This window comes from Lemur catta, chromosome 7 (genome assembly GCF_020740605.2).
Source record: "Lemur catta isolate mLemCat1 chromosome 7, mLemCat1.pri, whole genome shotgun sequence".
Lineage (NCBI taxonomy): Eukaryota > Metazoa > Chordata > Mammalia > Primates > Lemuridae > Lemur > Lemur catta.
In genome coordinates, this window is record NC_059134.1 from 36,102,143 (window position 1) to 36,121,555 (window position 19,413).

A 19,413-nucleotide genomic window follows, 5' to 3' on the forward strand; every position below is an offset into this window, starting at 1 on the left:
GCTGAAACCCTTGCTTTAGCATTTGTCATTCCCCTTACAAGTAAGAATGTTTCTCTCAATTTACACATTTTCTGACTCTCTTGGGGATTTATTCTTACACCCACATCATAATTTTGGCATGTCCTGGTTTCCATTCTTTTCTCACTCTGATGGGCTCATTCATTGTCTTATCTTTAACTACCACCATATTTCTATGACTCCTAAATACGTGGTACCAGCCTGGACCCTCTACTGAACTGTTGGACAATATATTTCAATGGCTTATTACACATCTCCACCCAGATAAACTTCCAAGTCAACATGACCTTCTACTCCATAAACCTAAAACCTTTTCCTGTACCTTGAAATGGCACCTCAGCCACAATCTTCAGTATCATCCTTGGCTCAGTTTCTCCTTTGCATCCTGTGTACAATTAGATGTCAAATTCTGCCAACTCTACGTATTAAAAACATGATTCGTTATACATGCTACTTCTGTTGCTACTGCCCTTAGTTTGGTCCTCATCATTTTTTTTTACCTAGATTTATGTTGTAACTTCCTGGCTGATCCAATTACCACCAGTTTCACACAGCCTCCAAATGATCCTCTATTCTGCCCCTAGAATCATCTTTCTAAAATAATCATAATCAATATTTTTCTCTTTCCTTTTCAGAGTAAAGTCCAAACTCCTAAGCCTTAACATCCAAGGCTCTTCTGTGATCTGGCTCCTGAATTTGCAATGTTATCTCTCACCATTCCTTTTTTTTTTAATTTATTTTTTTCTAGCCTGTCATAAAAATATTTCACAACCCTATGTGGCATTTTTTTTAACTTTTATTTATTATTTCAGCATATTATGGGGGTACAAATGTTTAGGTTACATATATTGCCATTGCCCCACCCGGGTCAGAGCTTCAAGAGTGTCCATCCCCCAGACAGTGCACACCGCACCCATTAGGTGTGAATATACCCAACCCCTTCTCCCTCCCTCCTACCTGCCCACCACCCGATGAATGTCACTACTATATGTGCATGTAAGTGTTGATCAGTTAATAACAGTTTGATGGTGAATACATGTAGTGCTTGTTTTTCTATTCTTGTGATACTTCACTTGGTAGAATGGGCTCCAGCTCTATCGAGGATAATACAAGAGATGCTAGATTACCATTATTTTTTGTGGCTGGGTAGTACTCCATGGTATACATATAGCACATTTTATTAATACACTCATGTATTGATGGGCACTTGGGTTGCTTCCACATCTTTGCAATTGTGAATTGTGCTGCTATAAACATTCTAGTGCAGGTGTCTTTTGCCTTTGGGTAGATGCCCAGTAATGGGATTGCTGAATAAAATGGTAGTTCTACTTGTAGCTCTTTGAGGTATCTCCATATTACTTTCCACAGAGGTTATACTAGTTTACAGTCCCACCAGCAGTGTATGAGTGTTCCTGTCTCTCCATATCCATGCCAACATTTATTGTTTTGGGACTTTTTGATAAAAGCCATTCTCACTGTAGATGAGTGATATCTCATTGTGGTTTTGAACTGCATTTCCCTGATCATTAGAGATGTTGAACATTTTTTCATGTTTCTTGGCCATTAATCTGTCTTGTTTTGAAAAGTTTCCATTCATGTCCTTTGCCCACTTTTTAATGGGGTTGTTTAATTTTTTCCTTGCTGATTTTCCTGAGTTCTATATGGATTCCAGTTATCAGCCCTTTATCATCCTTGGATGTAGCATGCGAATATTTTCCCTCATTCTGTAGGTTGTCTATTTGCTCTTGTGATAGGTTCCTTGGCTGTGCAGAAGCTTTTTAATTTGATCAGGTCCCATGTATTTATTTTTGTTGTTGCTGTTATTGCCTTTGGGGTCTTCTCACCATTCCTTTTCAAGCAACTCTCAGGTTTAGTTCCCAAAATGCTTTTTTGCTCAATTTCTTGCCTCTTTTTTCATTTGTTTTTTGGCCAGTATTACCCTACCTGGAGGCCTTTCTCTTCTCCCACATATTCCCATGGCTGGTCCCTAACTTAGCCTTCAGAATTCACTTCTCCTTTCCCCTGGGAATATTTCCCTGAGCCCTCCCAGACTAGGTTGAGAAACCCTTTCCTCTCCCATATCTCCCTTGCATTTGTCAACTGTAACACTATCACTCTGAGTTATAATTGTGCTATACTTTTCTGTCTCATCAGACTGTAATTGTTAAAGGCAGAAACAGCATCTTTCTAATCCTTATGCCTAGTCGCAAGCATAATGCTTCATCCCAAATAGGTGCTTAAAGAATATTGATAGAAATTTAAATTATAAAATTGATATAAAAGTAACTATATTGCCTTAAATTGTTAAACATTCAGTCGTTATTGATAATAAGTCATCAGACATGTTAGTGATTATACTCATTGTTGAAGCTTCTTTGTGTGCCTTAATGTTCATACTTCTGAATGAAAGTTCATACTTTGTATCAGAAGGTGCTGAGATATTTAATGCTCTGTCATTTTTATAGATTAGCTGTTTCAATTATATGACATTTGTTATAGAATCACAACCTATATATTTTATCAAAACTCTGGATGTAAGATCTGAGAACCTATTAGGTCATACAGGCCATCCTTTACTGTATACTTTCTTTTATTTTTTAATCATTAGGAATTGGACACCTTGTTACAGGGCTTTTGTCAGGAATTATCAGGTCAAGTCACTTAAAAGGAAAGAGTTTGTTTTTTTAACACTTGTTAAACACAATTAGTGATCATCCATCACTTCTGTGTGTGAAGGTTTTCATTTTGATCATCATCTCAAATGTACTAAGTTTACCTGATCATTATCATCATTGGGAATTTGATCTCAGTGTTCCCGTCTTTGTTTCAGTATAAAGTAATGAATGATATTACAGTTAATAGGGAAAAAAATTGCACTTTTGTACCAGGCATGTTCAAGTCGATTTAACATTGTACATTTATCAGACATTAGCCCTCTAAAAGGTTGAGTAAATAAAGGTTATTTTTCTGAGTTCTAGTCCATTTTGTTAAATGGAAGTATACGTTCTGCTATAAATATTGGTAATGTGATGAATTTTCAGTTATTGCAATAAGATTTACCTTTTACATTACAATATGGTACAAATGATCCTTCTTCCTAGTCATTAATAACTCAGAATGCAGAAACAAAGAAAAAAGCATAAGAAAAAAACAAAAAATAAGAGTAGGGTAAAGTGAATATGTAAATATAAATGTGGTAGAATCTGTCTTTGGAAAAAGGACAAATGAATTAACTGTTACATAACTTTGTAAAATTTTTGAAACTACTCAAAGATTAATAAAAAACAAAGGCCTAAAGTGAAAAAATATAGCATAGTTAAATATTTAAGTGTTATGAAATACTCTCTTTAGAAAGTTATAAAATTGACCAAGAAAGAGGTAGAGAATAATAAATATATTCCTGGAGGTTGTAGTGAACAAATGTATTTGATTAATCAAATACATTTGATTAATCAAGCCTAACTTTCTATGAACCTGTCATTCATATTATATGAAATATATATTCTGGAAAATATATATTCCAGGTAGAACACTTAATTTGTCTTTTGAGTTTTATTGCCATTAGTAACTTTTATATTTTAGTTGTATCATATGAATTCTACAATAAAAAATGCTTCCTGACATATATTTTTGATCTCATTTTGTTTTAATATTAGATACTTCCCATCAGACTAGTGGCTTTCACACAGCTATTATTCCAATGAGCAATTATGTTACAGGATCCAGTGTTAGATTAATAATAAATATCTGCAAAGTGCTCTGCAATATGTATAATTATCCCATTTGAGTCTTCTAGAAACTCACTGAATTAGTTATCACTATCATTGTGATTTTACCTATGAAGAAATTTAGATTTACTGATATTAAATCACTTTCATGAAGCAACATTTAGTAAGTAGTAGAGCCAGGACTGGAACTTGGATCTTCTCTCCCAAACTCCTTCTAATTTATTGAGAGACATCAGCAATAGGGAGGTTTATATGTGCCTCTGAAGTCCTGCTTTTCAAAAGTTAGGAAAATTCACTGATCTTTTATCAAATGATTCTAAATTTTATCAGAGAACCAATTATGCATTTTTGTAAAGCCTCCTAAATATTCAGTTTACAAGCAGCAGTTATATACTAGATTTATTGTGTTAAGATTCATAATTTTTTTAAAAAATTAATGTAGACATCTACTTGTTGCATTTAAGTTATGAAAATTTAAAAATTATGAAAATTGCATGCCACAAGTTTTTTTTTTTTTTTTTTGGCTGGTTATTTAGAGAGTCATTCTAAACCTGAGTAAATTAGGAATTCTTGGATGCAAGCAATAAAAACCAACTATGTTAATTATAAAAAGCAAAAAACCCTCTGGAAGCTATCAAAAACAAAAGAAAAAAGAAGAATTTGCTGGAAGGACACCAGGGATTCACTGAATAGAAGCTAGAGGACAAGCTTAGAAAATGGACAGAAACCAAGACATCTCTGAAAGGCCAATAAACGAACATCACAAGTCTACCTGTTGGATCCCATTATCAGTGGGCACTACTGCCATCAAGAATAAAGAACTGTGTCTTTGTCTTTGTTTTAGTTTACTATTTTCTGATTCAAATTCCTGGTAGTATGTGCTCCACAGGCCAAACCCAGGCCTCAAGCCCAGGGCAGGAAAGGCTTCCTTGGTGGGAGGTAGAGAGGGGGGAGGCAGGGCACTTGCTTTCACAAAGTGAACCAATAGGGAACTCTATCCACACAGAGAAACAGAAGGAGGAAGGATGGAAGGTAGGTTAGAATCTGAAGAACACCCCCCTACAAAAAAATGGTAAATGTTCACTATGGCATCCCTAATTATGGATATACAATAGAGTTGTTTTTGGTCCCAGTGAGGTTAAGGAGTTCTAAGACAAGAATAATAGTTTTTTTACTATTCAGATGAAAATGGGAGTATCTGGAGTGTATGGAGAGAAGATAGTCTTTTTCTTTTCTGCTACCTACTTTGAGATGATTAATATAGTCAGGAAATAAATTCCTTTAGCCCTTGATAGCTAATGAATTAAGTTTTGCTTTGGTTAGTTTATTTATAAGTAGACTTCAATGGATTTCTAGTGAAAACAGATGTTTTAAAATAGCTTTATGGAAAATGATTGATGTTCCCACCAAAACACTGTTTTTCTCTGTACCTCGAATAAAAGATTTCATCCACTTTTATTGTTTCAACTCAGAAAGAAATAACTTCCAAATATATATTTCTAGCACAGATATCTCCCCATACTGCTAATTCATCTGTTCAACCGTTATCTGGATATTTCCGAGGCCCCTCAAACATGTCTAAAACTTAACATTTTCTCCCAAATCGGTTTCTGCTCTCTTATTTTAACTCAGCAATGATGTTATCCCCATCTACTACTCAAGCAAACATACTGAAAGATGCATTTGACTCCTTCTTACTCCCATCTACATACAGTTGACAAATCTCTTTGATTTTACCCTTTAAATATTTTTCTGATGCATTCCCTCCTTTCAATTTGTGTGTGTTGACTGACTTCAGGCTTTTATCATCTCTCACCTGACTTTTGGCAGTAGCTCTCAACTGTTCTACCTAACTCCAGACTTACTGTCTTGCATCCATTCTCCACACAGCTACCAAAGATCCATCTACAACGCAAATAAGTCTATGTCACTCCCACTGCTTGTTAATAGACATACCATACCTCCCATGATCTGACTTCAAACACAGCTTTGCCTTTCCCTCTTTTAAGCTCTTCAGTGCTGAGCTGGTCATCTTTCCCTAAGAATTGGGAAGAGATGGACAGAAGACTTATGACGATTAAGTCAAGATTCATTGGCCCTTTCCCTGCTATCCTCCATCTGCCACCAACACCAGAGAACAACCTAAAAGAGGATAAAAGACCAAAGTATTCCCCCCCAACACACACACATAAACACACACATACTCCAAACCTCTTAAGCCATATGGAAGTTTAAAACAAGATTGGATTAAGTATTAAAGAACAAAAGTGAACTGAAAACTGAAAATTATGTCTACCTAAGACATAATTAAACATTGTTAAAGGAAAATTAGATATAGCAAAATCTAAACCACTGGTATTACAAAATAAAACCAGTGTATGTTTAAATTCCAAAGAATTGAGATTCAATAAACCGATTATATTCTGCTCAGGCATCATCCTTCTATTTTAGAAAGTTTTTCCTGACTTGCCTCCCTTTAACCTTCTCTATCACAGCACTCATGTGCTTGTCTCTCCTGTTGAGTTGTGAGCTTCTTTTGAGGCCAGGACTGAGTCTTCATCTTTGGAACCCCTGCATTTTAACGCAGTGCTTTGCACACAAATGGTTCTCATTAAATGGGTTTTGCATGAATGAGTGATGGATGATAGAATCAACTAGCAAATTCTCAGAAATGCCAAATCACAGTGACTAATTTTAAATGACTTCCAAAGTTGCTACCCTTCTTTCATTTTTCATGCTGTATTATTTATTAATACTTCATGATTTTTAGTATTAAATACATTGAGATTGGAAACATTATATCACCCTACTCAGATCTGTTTTGAAATTTCTATATATTTTCAACGTTTTTGACATAATTAGGTGATTTTTGTGATCATTTTACTTTTAAATTTGTTCTCAGGTTTTCGAAACTTACATATTGATGACCAGATAACTCTCATCCAGTATTCTTGGATGAGCTTAATGGTGTTTGGACTGGGATGGAGATCCTACAAACACGTCAGCGGGCAGATGTTATATTTTGCACCTGATCTAATACTAAATGAGTAAGTAGTAACTTTTGCTGTTCTTGTTATTATCCTAAGTGTATGTGTAGGATAATTTTGAAATTTATATTTCAGTATATGGTCACACACTTAGTGTCCTAAATAATAAAATTCTCTTGAAAGGCTTCTCCGAATCACCTCAGGATACAGCTTGCTATGATAATATTAATAAAATTATATCCCTTTCAATAATTTGATATTTGAAACTCTTTCATCTTGTTTCAGTATATATTGTAGTTGTCTCAAATACAATTTTTTAAACTTCAAAAATATATCAAGAAATATATTGAAAAATAAAATTAAATGTTTAATTTATCAGATTTCAATTTCATACCTTGGTACTAATGATAATAATGAAATAAATGAGAAATATTTTTGCTTGAAAGTAAGACTTACCTTCAAAAAGTCAAAATATTATGTTTCTTCCTACAGGGAAAATGAGACTGGTAATTTATTTTAAAAATTGAAAGATAAATATTTCAATTTGCTTTATATTTAAAAAGCTATAATTAATTTTCTACATATAAACTTTAAGTGAATAAGAATCTTTTCATGGTAATATTTATAATATTCTAATGGTGAATGCTAACTTAGAAGAATATAACTTAATAATTTACACATATATAAGGCTTTATAGTTTATAGATAATTTTCATGTTTTTAATTCCATTTTACCCAACAATCCCTTGAAATAGATAAGGAATCAGTATCTTAATTTTACAGTTCAGGAAACCGAGGCTCAGAAAAATGACTTATCTCTTCTGAGTCAAAATCTAGTTTTCACTATTCCTGTTAGCTTCATTTGACTAATATGAACGTTATAAAACAGCACATGGTTGAGAAAATACCTCAAATAAATTTCCTAAACCTTCAGCATTTGTGTTGAACTTTGTAAATTATTTAATGCTTGCTGTGCTAGCATTCTCTTTTGCTTTTTTCTATATCACCATATATTTCCCCTCAAAAACTAAGTTTCTGTGAACTGAATCAATTATCCGATTGAATTACATACAAAATGATATGCATATGTTTTCACAGAAAAAAAAATTACAAGTAAATGAAGCATTTCTAAGCAGCCATCAGCTCCACATTCTCTACTCTTACAACTTTGCCCTGCTTTCTTGGTTTAGGTATTTAAAGTGTGACAATAAAAGTGAGAAAAAAAGGTCAATGTGTGTTTAACATAATTTTCTAACTTTAAAATTTTCTAACCTCAAAAATTCAGTATTACGTAAAAGTTTAGAAGATGTTCAAAATTCAAAATGTTGAATTTGTTTATTAAAAGTAGTAGTCATATTCAATGATATGTAATTACCAAAATCACATTCCCTGATAAATTACATAAACTGGCTGAGACACTTTTTTTTTTCTGTTGCTTTTTCTTCTGTGTGTTGTGTGTGGTGCAAGACAGCGGATGAAAGAATCATCATTCTATTCATTATGCCTTACCATGTGGCAGATCCCACAGGAGTTTGTCAAGCTTCAAGTGACCCAAGAAGAGTTCCTGTGTATGAAAGTATTGCTACTTCTTAACACAAGTGAGTGTGTTCTAGTAACTTAATATAGTTTCTTAATTCATTAGGAAAGTCTCACACAATATGATTATATAAGGATATAAGGTAGAAATCTTAGATTGTAAGTATAGAGAAGAAACACCCAATATATTGTCATAGTCATTAATAAAATTACTTGATATTTTTCATATTTTATCTACCATGCTAAATACTGTATCATACTAACATAGCCTGGTCAATTTCTTTTTTATTTTGAAAAAATATGAAATGTGATTAAATAACTTTTTCATATTCACCTAATATGGTACTATAAACTACAGTCATGTGCCACATAATGACTTTTTGGTCAACAATGGACTGCATTTATGACAGTAGTCCCATAAGATTATAATGGAGCTAAAAATTTCCCATCATCTGGTGACATGATAGGCTTAGTAACTTCATAGCACAATGCATTACTCTTGTGTTTGTGGCAATGCTGGTGTAAACAAACCTACTGCACTGCCAGTTGTATAAAGGTATAGCACATACAATTGTACAGTGCATAATACTTGATAGTGACGACAAACAACTGTCACTGGTTTATGTGTTTACTTTTCTAATCCTTACTTTAGAGTGTACTACTTCTACTTACAAAAAATTAACTGTAAAACAACCTTAGGCAGATCCTTCAGGAGGTATTCCAGAGGAAGGCATTGTTATCATAGGAGATGACAGCTCTGTGTGTATTATCCCTGAAGACCTTATTGGGATGGTCATCTATAAACTGTAAAGCCTTATTGGGAACCTACGGCCTTGGGGCCACATGTGGCCTTCTGGATCCTTGACTGCAGCCTTTTGACCGAATCCAAATTTTACATAACAAATGCTCTTATTTAAAAGGGGTGCAGCAGAGAAAAATGAAGCTTTTCTTGCCGGCTCTGGTGCTTAAAAAAGAATAATCTTAAAATCAGAAGGCCACAGGTTCCCCACCCCATGCTGTGTGTTTGTGTCTTAGTTTTGAACAAAAAAGTTTAAAAAGTAAAAAAACAAAAATTAAAAATAGAAAAAGGCCTATAGAATAAGGATATAAAGAAAGAAAATACTTTTGTACAGCTGTATGTTTGTATTTTAAACTTATTACAGAAGAGTCAAAAAGTTAAAAAAAATAAAGCATCTATAAAGTAAAAAAGTAAGCTAAAGTTATTATTGAAGAAAGAAAATTAATTTTTATAAATATAGTATAGCCTAAATGTACAATGTTTATAAAGTCTGTGGTAGTGTACAGTAATGTCCTAGGGCTTCACATTCGCTCAGCACTAACTCACCCAGAATAACTTCCAGTCCTGCAAGCTCCATTTATGGTAAGTTTTGTACTATATTTTTACTGTACCTTGTCTATGTTTAGATATGTTTAGATACACAAATACTTACCATTGTCCTATAATTACCTATAGTATTCAGTACAGTAACATGCTGTACAGGTTTGTAGCCTGGGAGCAATAGGCTATACCAGATAGCCTAGGCGTGTAGTAGGCCATGCCATCTAAGTTTACGAAAGTACACTTTATGGTGTTCACACAATGATGAAAAATGACACATTTCTGAGAATGTGTCCCCATCATTATGCAACACATGACTACAATTAATATTGCATAAAAACAAACTATACTTCCCTCTACTACCACCCCATGCCTCTCACAAAAATAGTCTCTATGTAAAATACATAATTTTGTTTGGGACTTCTCTTGTTATATCAGGATAGGCTGCTATAACACATAACTATAGAGATTAGTAGGTTAATAGAATTATAGTATATTTATCACTCAAAGACACAAGTCCAGTGGGTTAGCAAGAAAAATCCAGCTGCCTTCTATTCAGTGGCTCCACCCTTTCCTAGTAGCTTAGAGTCCTCCATTGGATCTGACCAGAAATGAGCACTGAATGAGAGAAGGCTTGGAGGCCAGGCCTGAAACTATCATGCTTCACTTCCACCCACTTTCCATGACCCACTTTAACTTCAGGAAAGGCTGGGAAATGCAGCCTAGCTGTTTGTCCAGAAGAAAAAGGAAGTGACTTACAAAACGTAGCATTGGTCATCAGAATTGGACAGGTGAATACCACTTTTCTGTGCTCTTTCCATGCATAGTCAGGTTCAGCCCTCAAATGTACGAATTGATGCTTCTTTGACTTATAGTGATTTGCAAGAGAACCACAGGGAGCTAAGACCTCAGGTCAAAAGTGAACCAAGGGTCTTTCTCAGCAGCATCTTTGCAGAGTGTCAACTGAAATAAATTTAATAATACAGTAATTAACTTCTGCTCTTCTTTGTTTGATGGTAATTAATCCTATAGCAGTTATGTCACAGATAGTCCTAGATCTTCCAAATTAGTTTGCATAATTCTGTATTTGTGGATAGGCTACATTGTGCTGGGGGGCAAAACAACCTCCTATATGTCCAATGCAGATCAACAAGGAGGGTCTGCTCCTTTTCATCACTCAGAAACCCAGGCTGATGGAGGCTGTGTCTTGACTCAGGCTTCCACAGTCTCTAGAGCAGTGGTAAGGAAAGAAAGTGAGATACGTGGGACTTCTCACATATCATAGAGAGCAAGATTCTTGGCCACTTGCCACTTCAAGAAAAGGGAGCAAAAGAAACTATTTAGTGACTAGTACTTATGTTTTCCATAAATTCTAATCAAAATTCTAATGAGATTTGGGGGAAGAGGGTGAACTTAGCAAAGCTATTGAAAATTCATCTTTAAATCTAGAGGAATAAACAAATGAGCATTGCAAAAATGTGAGGGGAATTAGAAAGCAACAATAATTAATACAGCATAGGAGACAAATAGATAACACTGAATTGTTAGTCAAGTCAGACAAGTATACATTAGAATTTAAATCCTGTAGTGGAAACAACACAAGTCAATGAGTATAGACCAAATAAATATTGTTGAGAAAAATAGTTTTATATTTGAAGAAAATTAGTTGGCATATTTAGCACAAATTATACTCTAAAACAAATAACAGATAATTGAGTTAAATATAAACACTCAATTAACACACTAGAATAAAAATAATTTATTTTCAAATATAAAATAGGAAATATCTTTTTAAAAAATGAATATAAGAGGGAAACTGTCAAAGAAAAAATAATGATTTGATAGTTATGAAGTTATACCTCCTATTTGCCATAAAAAATTAAAATACAGATCTCCAGGAATTGATGCTAGGCTGAACACACACTTTTAGCATCATTCCCTCCAAAATTACATAAAAATCTTAGTAAAGGGATTTGCTAAAAAAAAATTAAGGAAAATAATTTTATACTCATGTTTAAGAATGAAGGGGAAGTGGGGATTGATTGGGAACCTTGAAGAAAGTTGTGAAGGTTTGAAATAACTGCTAATTAGAGAAAAGAGATTCTATAAATACATATGGTATTATATATACATACAGATGTACATACAGGAATTTTCAATTGAGCAAAAATTGCATATTGCCAAAATCACCCTTGAAACACCTCTTTACATTCAGGATCTGAGCTCTTAAAAACTCAAAACCAAAGAATTAACTTTTTTGAGTTTTGAAAGTTTTTATCTGTGGCCTTATTTTTCCAAGAGGAGTAGAAGGCAAGGTCTGCTTGGGGTGCAGGGGATAAATAAATATGGGTTTACAAAGGGTTATTTTTTCCTCCTATTTTCTGAGACACAACAATATTGAAATGGGTCCAATTAACCCTACAGTGGCCTCTAAGAGTTCAAGTAAAAGGAAGACTTGCATGTCTCTCACTTTATATCAAAAGCTAGAAATGATTAAGTTTAGTAAGGAAGGCATGTCCAAAGCTGATATAGTCCGAAAGCTTGGCCTTTTGAACCAAACAAGGAAATGAAAAGTGCTACTCCAGTAAACATACAAACGATAAGACAGCAAAGTCTTCTTGCTGATATGGAGATGGTTTTAGTGGTCTGGATAGAAGATCAAACCAGCCACATTCCCTTAAGCCAAAGCCTCCTCCAGAACAAGGCCCTAACTCTCTTCAATTCTGTGAAGGCTGAGAGAGTTGAGGAAGCTGCAAAAGAAAAGTTTGAAGCTAGCAGAGGCTGGTTCATGAGGTTTAAGGAAAGAAGCTGTTTCCGTAACAAAGTGCAAGATGAAGCAGCAGGTGCTAATGTAGAAGCTGTAGCAAGTTATCCAGAAGATCTAGCTAAAATCACTGAGGAATGCAGCTACACTAAACAACACATTTTCAGTGTAGATGAAACAGCCTTAGAAAGAAGATGTCATCTAGGACTTTCATAGCTAGAGAGAAGTCAATGCTCAGCTTCAAATCTTTAAAGGACAAGCTGACACTTTTGGTAGATGCTAATACAGCCGGTGACTTTAAATTGAAGCCAATGCTCATTTACTATTCCAAAAATCCTAGGGCTCTTAAGAATTAATGCTAAATCTTCTCTGCCTCTGCTTTGTAAATGGAACAACAAAGTCTGGATGACAACACATCTGTTTACAGCATGATTTACTGAATATTTTAAGCCCAGTGTTGAGAAATACTTCTCAAAAAAATATATATTTCTTCCAAAATATACTGCTTACTGATAATGTACCTAGTCACCCAAGATCTCTGATGGAGATGTACAAGGAGGTTAACGTTGTTTTTATGACTGTTAATACAACATCCATTCTGCAAACCCATGGATCAAAGAGTTATTTTCAACTTTTAAGGCTTATGATTTTAAGAAATACATTTTGTAAGGATGTAGGCTGCTATGCAGTGATTTCTCTGATGGATCTGGGCAAAGTAAATTGAGACCTTCTGGAAAGGATTCACCGTTCTAGATGCCATTAAGAATATTATGGGAGGAGGTCAAAATGTCAACATTAACAACAGTTTAGAAAAAGTTGATTCCAACTCTCATGAATGACTTGGAGGGCTTCAAGACTTCAGTGGAGGAAATCATTGCAGATATGCTGGAAATAGCAAGAGAACTAGAATTAGAAGTGGAGCCTGAAGATGCAGCTGAATTGCCGCAGTCCTGTGATTAAATTTGAATGGATTAGGAGTTGCTTCTTATGAATGAGCAAAGAAAGTGGTTTCTCGAGATGAAATCTACTCCTGGTGAAGATGCTGTGAACATTGTTGAAATGACAACAAAAGGTTTAGAATATTTCATAAATGTAGTTGATAAAGCAGCAGCAAGATTTGGAAAGATTGAATCCAATTTTGAAAAAAGTTCTATTGTGGATAAACAATAGAACAACAACATGACATGTTATCTCCATGAACTCTCTCATGAAAGAGTCAATCAATGTGGCAAACTGCATTGTTGTTTTAAGAAATTGCCACAGCCTTCAGCAACCACCACACTGATCAGTCAGTAGCCATCAAGGCAAGACCTTCCACCAGCAAAAAGATTATGACTTGCTGAAGGCTCAGATGATTGTTAACATTTTGTAATCAATAAAATATTTTTAATTAAGGTGTTTACATTGTTTTTTAGACATAAAAATATTGCATGCTTAATACACTTTTGTTTAGTGCAAACATAACTTTAATATTCTCTCAGAAACCAAAAATTTCATGTGACTGGATTTATTACAATACTCACTTCATTGTGGTTGTCTGGACCTCAACCTGCAATATCTCCAAGGTATGCCTGTATAACCAAGTGGCTCGATATAAGAGAAATGTTTAAATATTAATAGCTTTCTCCCATATCAGCAGGAAGGCACTACAAAATTTAATGAAGCAATGTTTATATTACAATAAAAAAGATAAATTATCCAGGAATAATCTTAATGAGAAATACTTGAAATTTATATGAAGAAGACAAAACTTTACAGAGAGATCCAAGTTATTTGTCAAAAAAAAAAAAAAGAAAACAATGCAGATTATAGGTAGCCATAAATTAAATCAAACCAAATATTTGAGAGGGACTGTAGATTAATAATGTCAGATGCTCTTTTGAGCAAATGCTAACTAAATTAAATGCATAATCAATCCATCAATACAGGTCTAAAATAGGTCAGCTGAAATATTCTTTAATGTACTTAATTGTTCTTATCATATTCTTCCAGTAAACTGGCAGTTTACACATCTTGACACTATCAATAGTACTATCTCCACACTATTTAAGGTGTTTTTATCTGGCGTTATATATCAAAAGAAATGATTACATAGCTCAGAAATTTATATCATAAAATGCTAGTGTCACCTTTTAAACATAACTGTCACTTGTAATTATCTTCTTACAGTTCCTTTGGAAGGACTAAGAAGTCAAAACCAATTTGAAGAGATGAGATCAAGCTACATTAGAGAACTCATCAAGGCAATTGGTTTGAGGCAAAAAGGAGTTGTGTCTAGCTCACAGCGTTTCTATCAACTTACAAAACTTCTTGATAACTTGCATGATGTAAGTGTTTGGTTTTCAGAGATTATTAATGATTATTCTCTGAATTTCTATAACTTTTAAAATGTTATATTTAAATTTCACTTTATATACATTTTTTTCAAATTCCTATTTGTATTTGTGTTTTAAGAGTGTATCACACTGCTCAGAATTTATATTATGGTTTTTTCATTTTCAATGTAGATCATCCAAATGTCCTTTTATGAGTATTTGTATAATCTGAGAGTAATGTAATGGCTGATAGGAATTATGATACATTATCCTAAATATGTTCTAAAATATTGTTCCCTTAAATTATAAAAGATTTCATGTATCTTACAAAAGCAAAAGTATGTATGTGGAAAATAAGACTTTCATAGTATTTTGGTTGGAATTATAAGTAACATTGCTGATGGATGGGCAATCAGGCAATATATAGCAAAAGTTAAAATCAGCATGCTTGTCAAGTTTCTGTGTTTTAGGATTTATCTTAAATTAGGCAAGAATGTAATAGAAAAATATATATCCTCTCTCTATATATATGTACAAGGATGTTCACAGCAGAGGAAAAAAACTAGAAATGCCAACACCAGAACTGGATTAATAAGACAAGATATATGTCATTTGTCAAGACATATTGAATATAAACTTTTATTGCTACTATGTTCAGAAGCCACATTAAAATGACAGTCAAGGCATAAAAATGCTGTCCAGTCACCAGGTCAACTTTTGAAGGCCTTTCTCTGGAATATGAACAGATAGCAAAGTTTATAAGGTATTTGAGTAAAGTTTCTAAAATGAGAAGCAGAAAGCAAAATAAACTGAAAGAAAGTAAATTGAAGGAAAAAGCATCAGTGCAGAGAACAGAAGAAAACTTCTAAGATCTTCAGGGAAATAAGAATGATAGCATGTCTATAAATGAGAATACAAAACATTAAAAAAGGAACATTTAGCAAGAAAATACTTTTGCGTAATTAAATATATAAAGGCACAAATTAATTCAATAAAAGTGCTGAAATATTAAGGAAATTCTCAGGAAAAATGTCATAAAGATAAAAACATGGAAAATTAGAAAGAAGGGATAGTAAATTTAGTATCTAAAGGGTGTCATCATCTTCCAGTTAATAGGAATTTCCAAAGAAAGTAGGGAAGAATCAAGGAGAGAAAATTATGTAAGAAATTATAAAAGTTGCTGGAACTGAAAGATCTGAGCCTTCTAAGGGTCCAGTGTACACAGGCACTGCACTATTGAATCAAAGCACATTGTAAAATTTCAGCATACCATAAATGAAGAGAATGTCTTAAAATATACAAATGATAAAAGAAACAAGTCATACATAAGCTGTCAGGATTCAGAATGATGTTGGATTTCTTCATACCAACAATGGAAGCCAGAAGACAATGGAGCAATGCCATCAGAATTTTGATGGAAAAGAAAATGTTCAAAGAATTTGAAACCATCAAACAAATATTATGGTACCACAAAAGTATTCTCAAACATGCAAGGTCTCATAGAGTTTACCTCAAATACAACTTTTCTCAAGAACTACCACAGGATGTCTTGCAACAAAACACTGGAATAAGCTAAAGTAGTAGGGGATCCAACCCAAAAGAGATGCAAAATGATGTCCCAACACAATAACCGCGGAGCACTAATTATTCTACATTGGAGCAGTAATACAGAGGGTTCTAGGATATTAGTTTCAAGAAAAAAAAAATGGAACTGAGAGATTACTAGTAAGTATGACCATAATGAGGTGATTTTTATAATTCTGTCAGAGAATTTTTCGATAGCTTCGTGACAAAGAGAAAACAAAACAAATACAGGTGATTAGGTTTTGCAAAATAAAAACAAGTTTATAAGAAAGGAAATGGAATCCAGCAGAAAATAATAAAAATCTTTAAATGCTGGATGTTGATTAACCCAAAATTAATATATAACTATGTAGAGAACGGGGAAAACTCGGTGTGTGGTTGAGAAGTGAAGTGTATAGTGTAAGAGAGCGAAATCCTCATTTGCCATAGCAGAAACTCAGTCAATAATGTCAAAATCAGAAAATAAACTTCAGTAGAAATACAGAGATAAATATCAAGACACAGGCTAAGAAAGTTGTAAGTAGTTGTGTCTGGGGAGCTGGAATAAATATGGGAAGAAGTATATCAGGAAACTGCTGGGTTTTGTTACTGCTGCTACCACTGTTGTTTTTGTTTGTATAAATCTTGTAGTACTCTTTGACTTTTAAATTTATATATACACAAATTACTTTATTGAAAATGAAAATTAGATTAAAATGAATTATGTTGGATTATTGGCATAGGAAGAATCAATATGTTGTATGTAAAACAGCCAGATTAGCAAATATAATTTATAAAATAGCATTTTGAAAATAAACATGTGTGTGTAATATTGTGTGTATACTTACGTATGTCTGTATACATGTATAAAAGGAAAAAAAAACTTGAAAAATACACCAAAATGTTCAGACAGGTAATCCTGTGGGATTATGAATAACTTTCATTTCTTTAAATCTTTCCATATTATCAGAATGTTTCATCATGAGTACGTAATATTTTACATTTTATTCTAGAGAGTGGTGGTAGTTCTTTTTATTTTGGTGAGACAAAAACATCTTGACAAGTATTTATGTTGTTAGAAAAATAAGTTACCATGTTTGAATAGTATATGAATTTCTTATTTTTCTTAAATGTTTTCTACCTGTTTGTTAAACCAACAGCTCGTGAAACAGCTTCATCTGTACTGCTTGAATACATTCATCCAGTCCCGGGCACTGAGTGTTGAATTTCCAGAAATGATGTCTGAAGTTATTGCTGCACAATTACCCAAGATCTTGGCAGGGATGGTGAAACCTCTTCTCTTTCATAAAAAGTGAATGTCATCTTTTTCTTTAAAAAAATTAAATTTCGTGGTATGTCTTTTTGTTTTGGTCAGGATTATGAGGTTTCAAGTTTTTATAATGTTCTTCTGAAAGCCTTACATTTATAACATATCATACCATGTAATTTGAAGAGAAAAATTGTGAGATTCTAATTATTTTCCTTTATAAAGTATAATTAGAATTTTTAAAGTGTTTTGTGTACCCATATTTTCTTTAAGTGTTTACAAGATTGAAAAAGTACAAAATTTGATGGTTGATGTAAATTATATCTTATCCACATTGTTTCATACCATATAGGTGAGAATTTTTAACTTTTACATCTAACAAATCTACTTCAGAGAAAAAAAATCTTACATGTAATAATGAGAAGCTATTATGTATGTTATTTCTAGGTAGCTCCCTTTGTCTCCTTGACTATATTTCCAAAGATGAACCTTTAAAATGTTATGCAAAATTTTGTCTACACTAGTGTATATACATTTCTATGAGGAGGTAATTTATAACCTTGATCAGATTTTTGAAAGTGTTTTTAATGCAAAAAATATAGAGAGAAAGAGTTTTAAAAAAAAAGAAACGCTGAAATAGATTGATTTTTCTCAACCTAGGCAAGACAGTTCATATGATAAGATTGTTCCAGATTGGAAACACAAATCTCCAAGGAAGTTATTAAGTAGAGCCATATCATTATGACAACAGTATTGTGGGTTTTGTAATTTCTTTTATTAAATTTTTTGTGAAGAAAGTTGTCCTCTAATAAGGTATTTTGAATAGAAATAGGAAGTTAGAAGATTATGTGGCCTAACTCCACTCCTATGGCATGTGGAAAGTCATTCAACCTCACTGATTCAATTTCCTCACCTTGAAAAGTGGTAGAATAATATCTTTCCTGCCAATTGCTTCTTTTGGTCAGAGCTTCTTATTAACATCTCACATCAAAGAAGGAAGAAAGGGAGACAGGAGGGGAGGGGAGGGAGGAAGCCAGGGAGGGAAAGAAGGAGGGAGGAAGAAAGAAAGATAGAAACTATCCTCTTTCTCGAGTCCTCAAAAACTTGAGAATGGTGTTCTTTTTCAGTGAGGCATAGTAGATGAATCTAAGGTTGAAAATTTTTGAGTGCCTTTGATCCAGTTCTAAGAGAGATGTTTCAGGAAATATTAGATACTGGCTTAAAACAATACAACCAATTACAATAACTAGAAAACATACAATTCACATTGTTTTGTAAAAGAATATTTAAAGTTCACATGACAGTTCTTTTCTGAGGTGAGTTACTGGAGATTTCTTTCTTTAAAAAGGACAAAATGAAAAAAAAAATATATAAACAGGAAGAACCGAGTTCATACCACTGGTGAAATTCAATCAAAACCAGTCATTGTTTACTTTTCTAAGAAAAATAATTGTATACCAGTTTTACCATATATATGTATATGTAATTATTAACAACTCAGAGAAACTAGTAGACCTAATTTTTTCTAAATCTCTTTAAAATTGGACATCTTATTTTACAAATAAAACATATCACCTGTGCAAATTAAGTTGTTAATGAGAAAATCAAAGTAACTTTGAAAATATAGAAAAACATTTACTGAATTTCTAATTTCTCAATGCATTTTTAACTAACTGTTCCTTTCAACTGATAAATACTTGTAGTTTACCAAGAGACAATAATATAGAATATTCTTAATGAATACTAATGTGACCCCCAAAACAAGGTATAGTGGTTTCATCAGATAAAAAATGTGGCATAATAACGTTACTGTAACTGTTTTTTTACCAAAAATTCTTCAATTTACAAAAAAGAATTAGTTATGGAGTATCTATGAACAGTGAGTTTTTATAGGGCA

General features: G+C 33.2%; 1 protein-coding gene across 5 annotated transcripts in view; it reads left to right on the forward strand.

Moving 5' to 3' along the window:
• The window catches only part of PGR (progesterone receptor), a 78,658-nt gene extending 60,144 nt beyond the window's left edge, over positions 1–18,514 (forward strand). For 2 of the 5 annotated variants that reach the window (XM_045556877.1, XM_045556879.1), the window contains 4 exons: positions 6,649–6,793; positions 8,200–8,330; positions 14,541–14,698; positions 17,410–17,677. In XM_045556877.1, coding sequence (XP_045412833.1) covers positions 6,649–6,793; positions 8,200–8,330; positions 14,541–14,698; positions 17,410–17,565 — 590 coding nt within the window. In that variant the 3' untranslated portion in view covers positions 17,566–17,677. Of the gene's footprint in view, positions 1–653; positions 668–6,648; positions 6,794–8,199; positions 8,331–14,540; positions 14,699–17,409 lie in introns of those variants that run through there. The other 3 variants (XM_045556875.1, XM_045556876.1, XM_045556878.1) reach the window with 3 other exon arrangements.
• Positions 18,515–19,413: the final 899 nt, after the last annotated feature.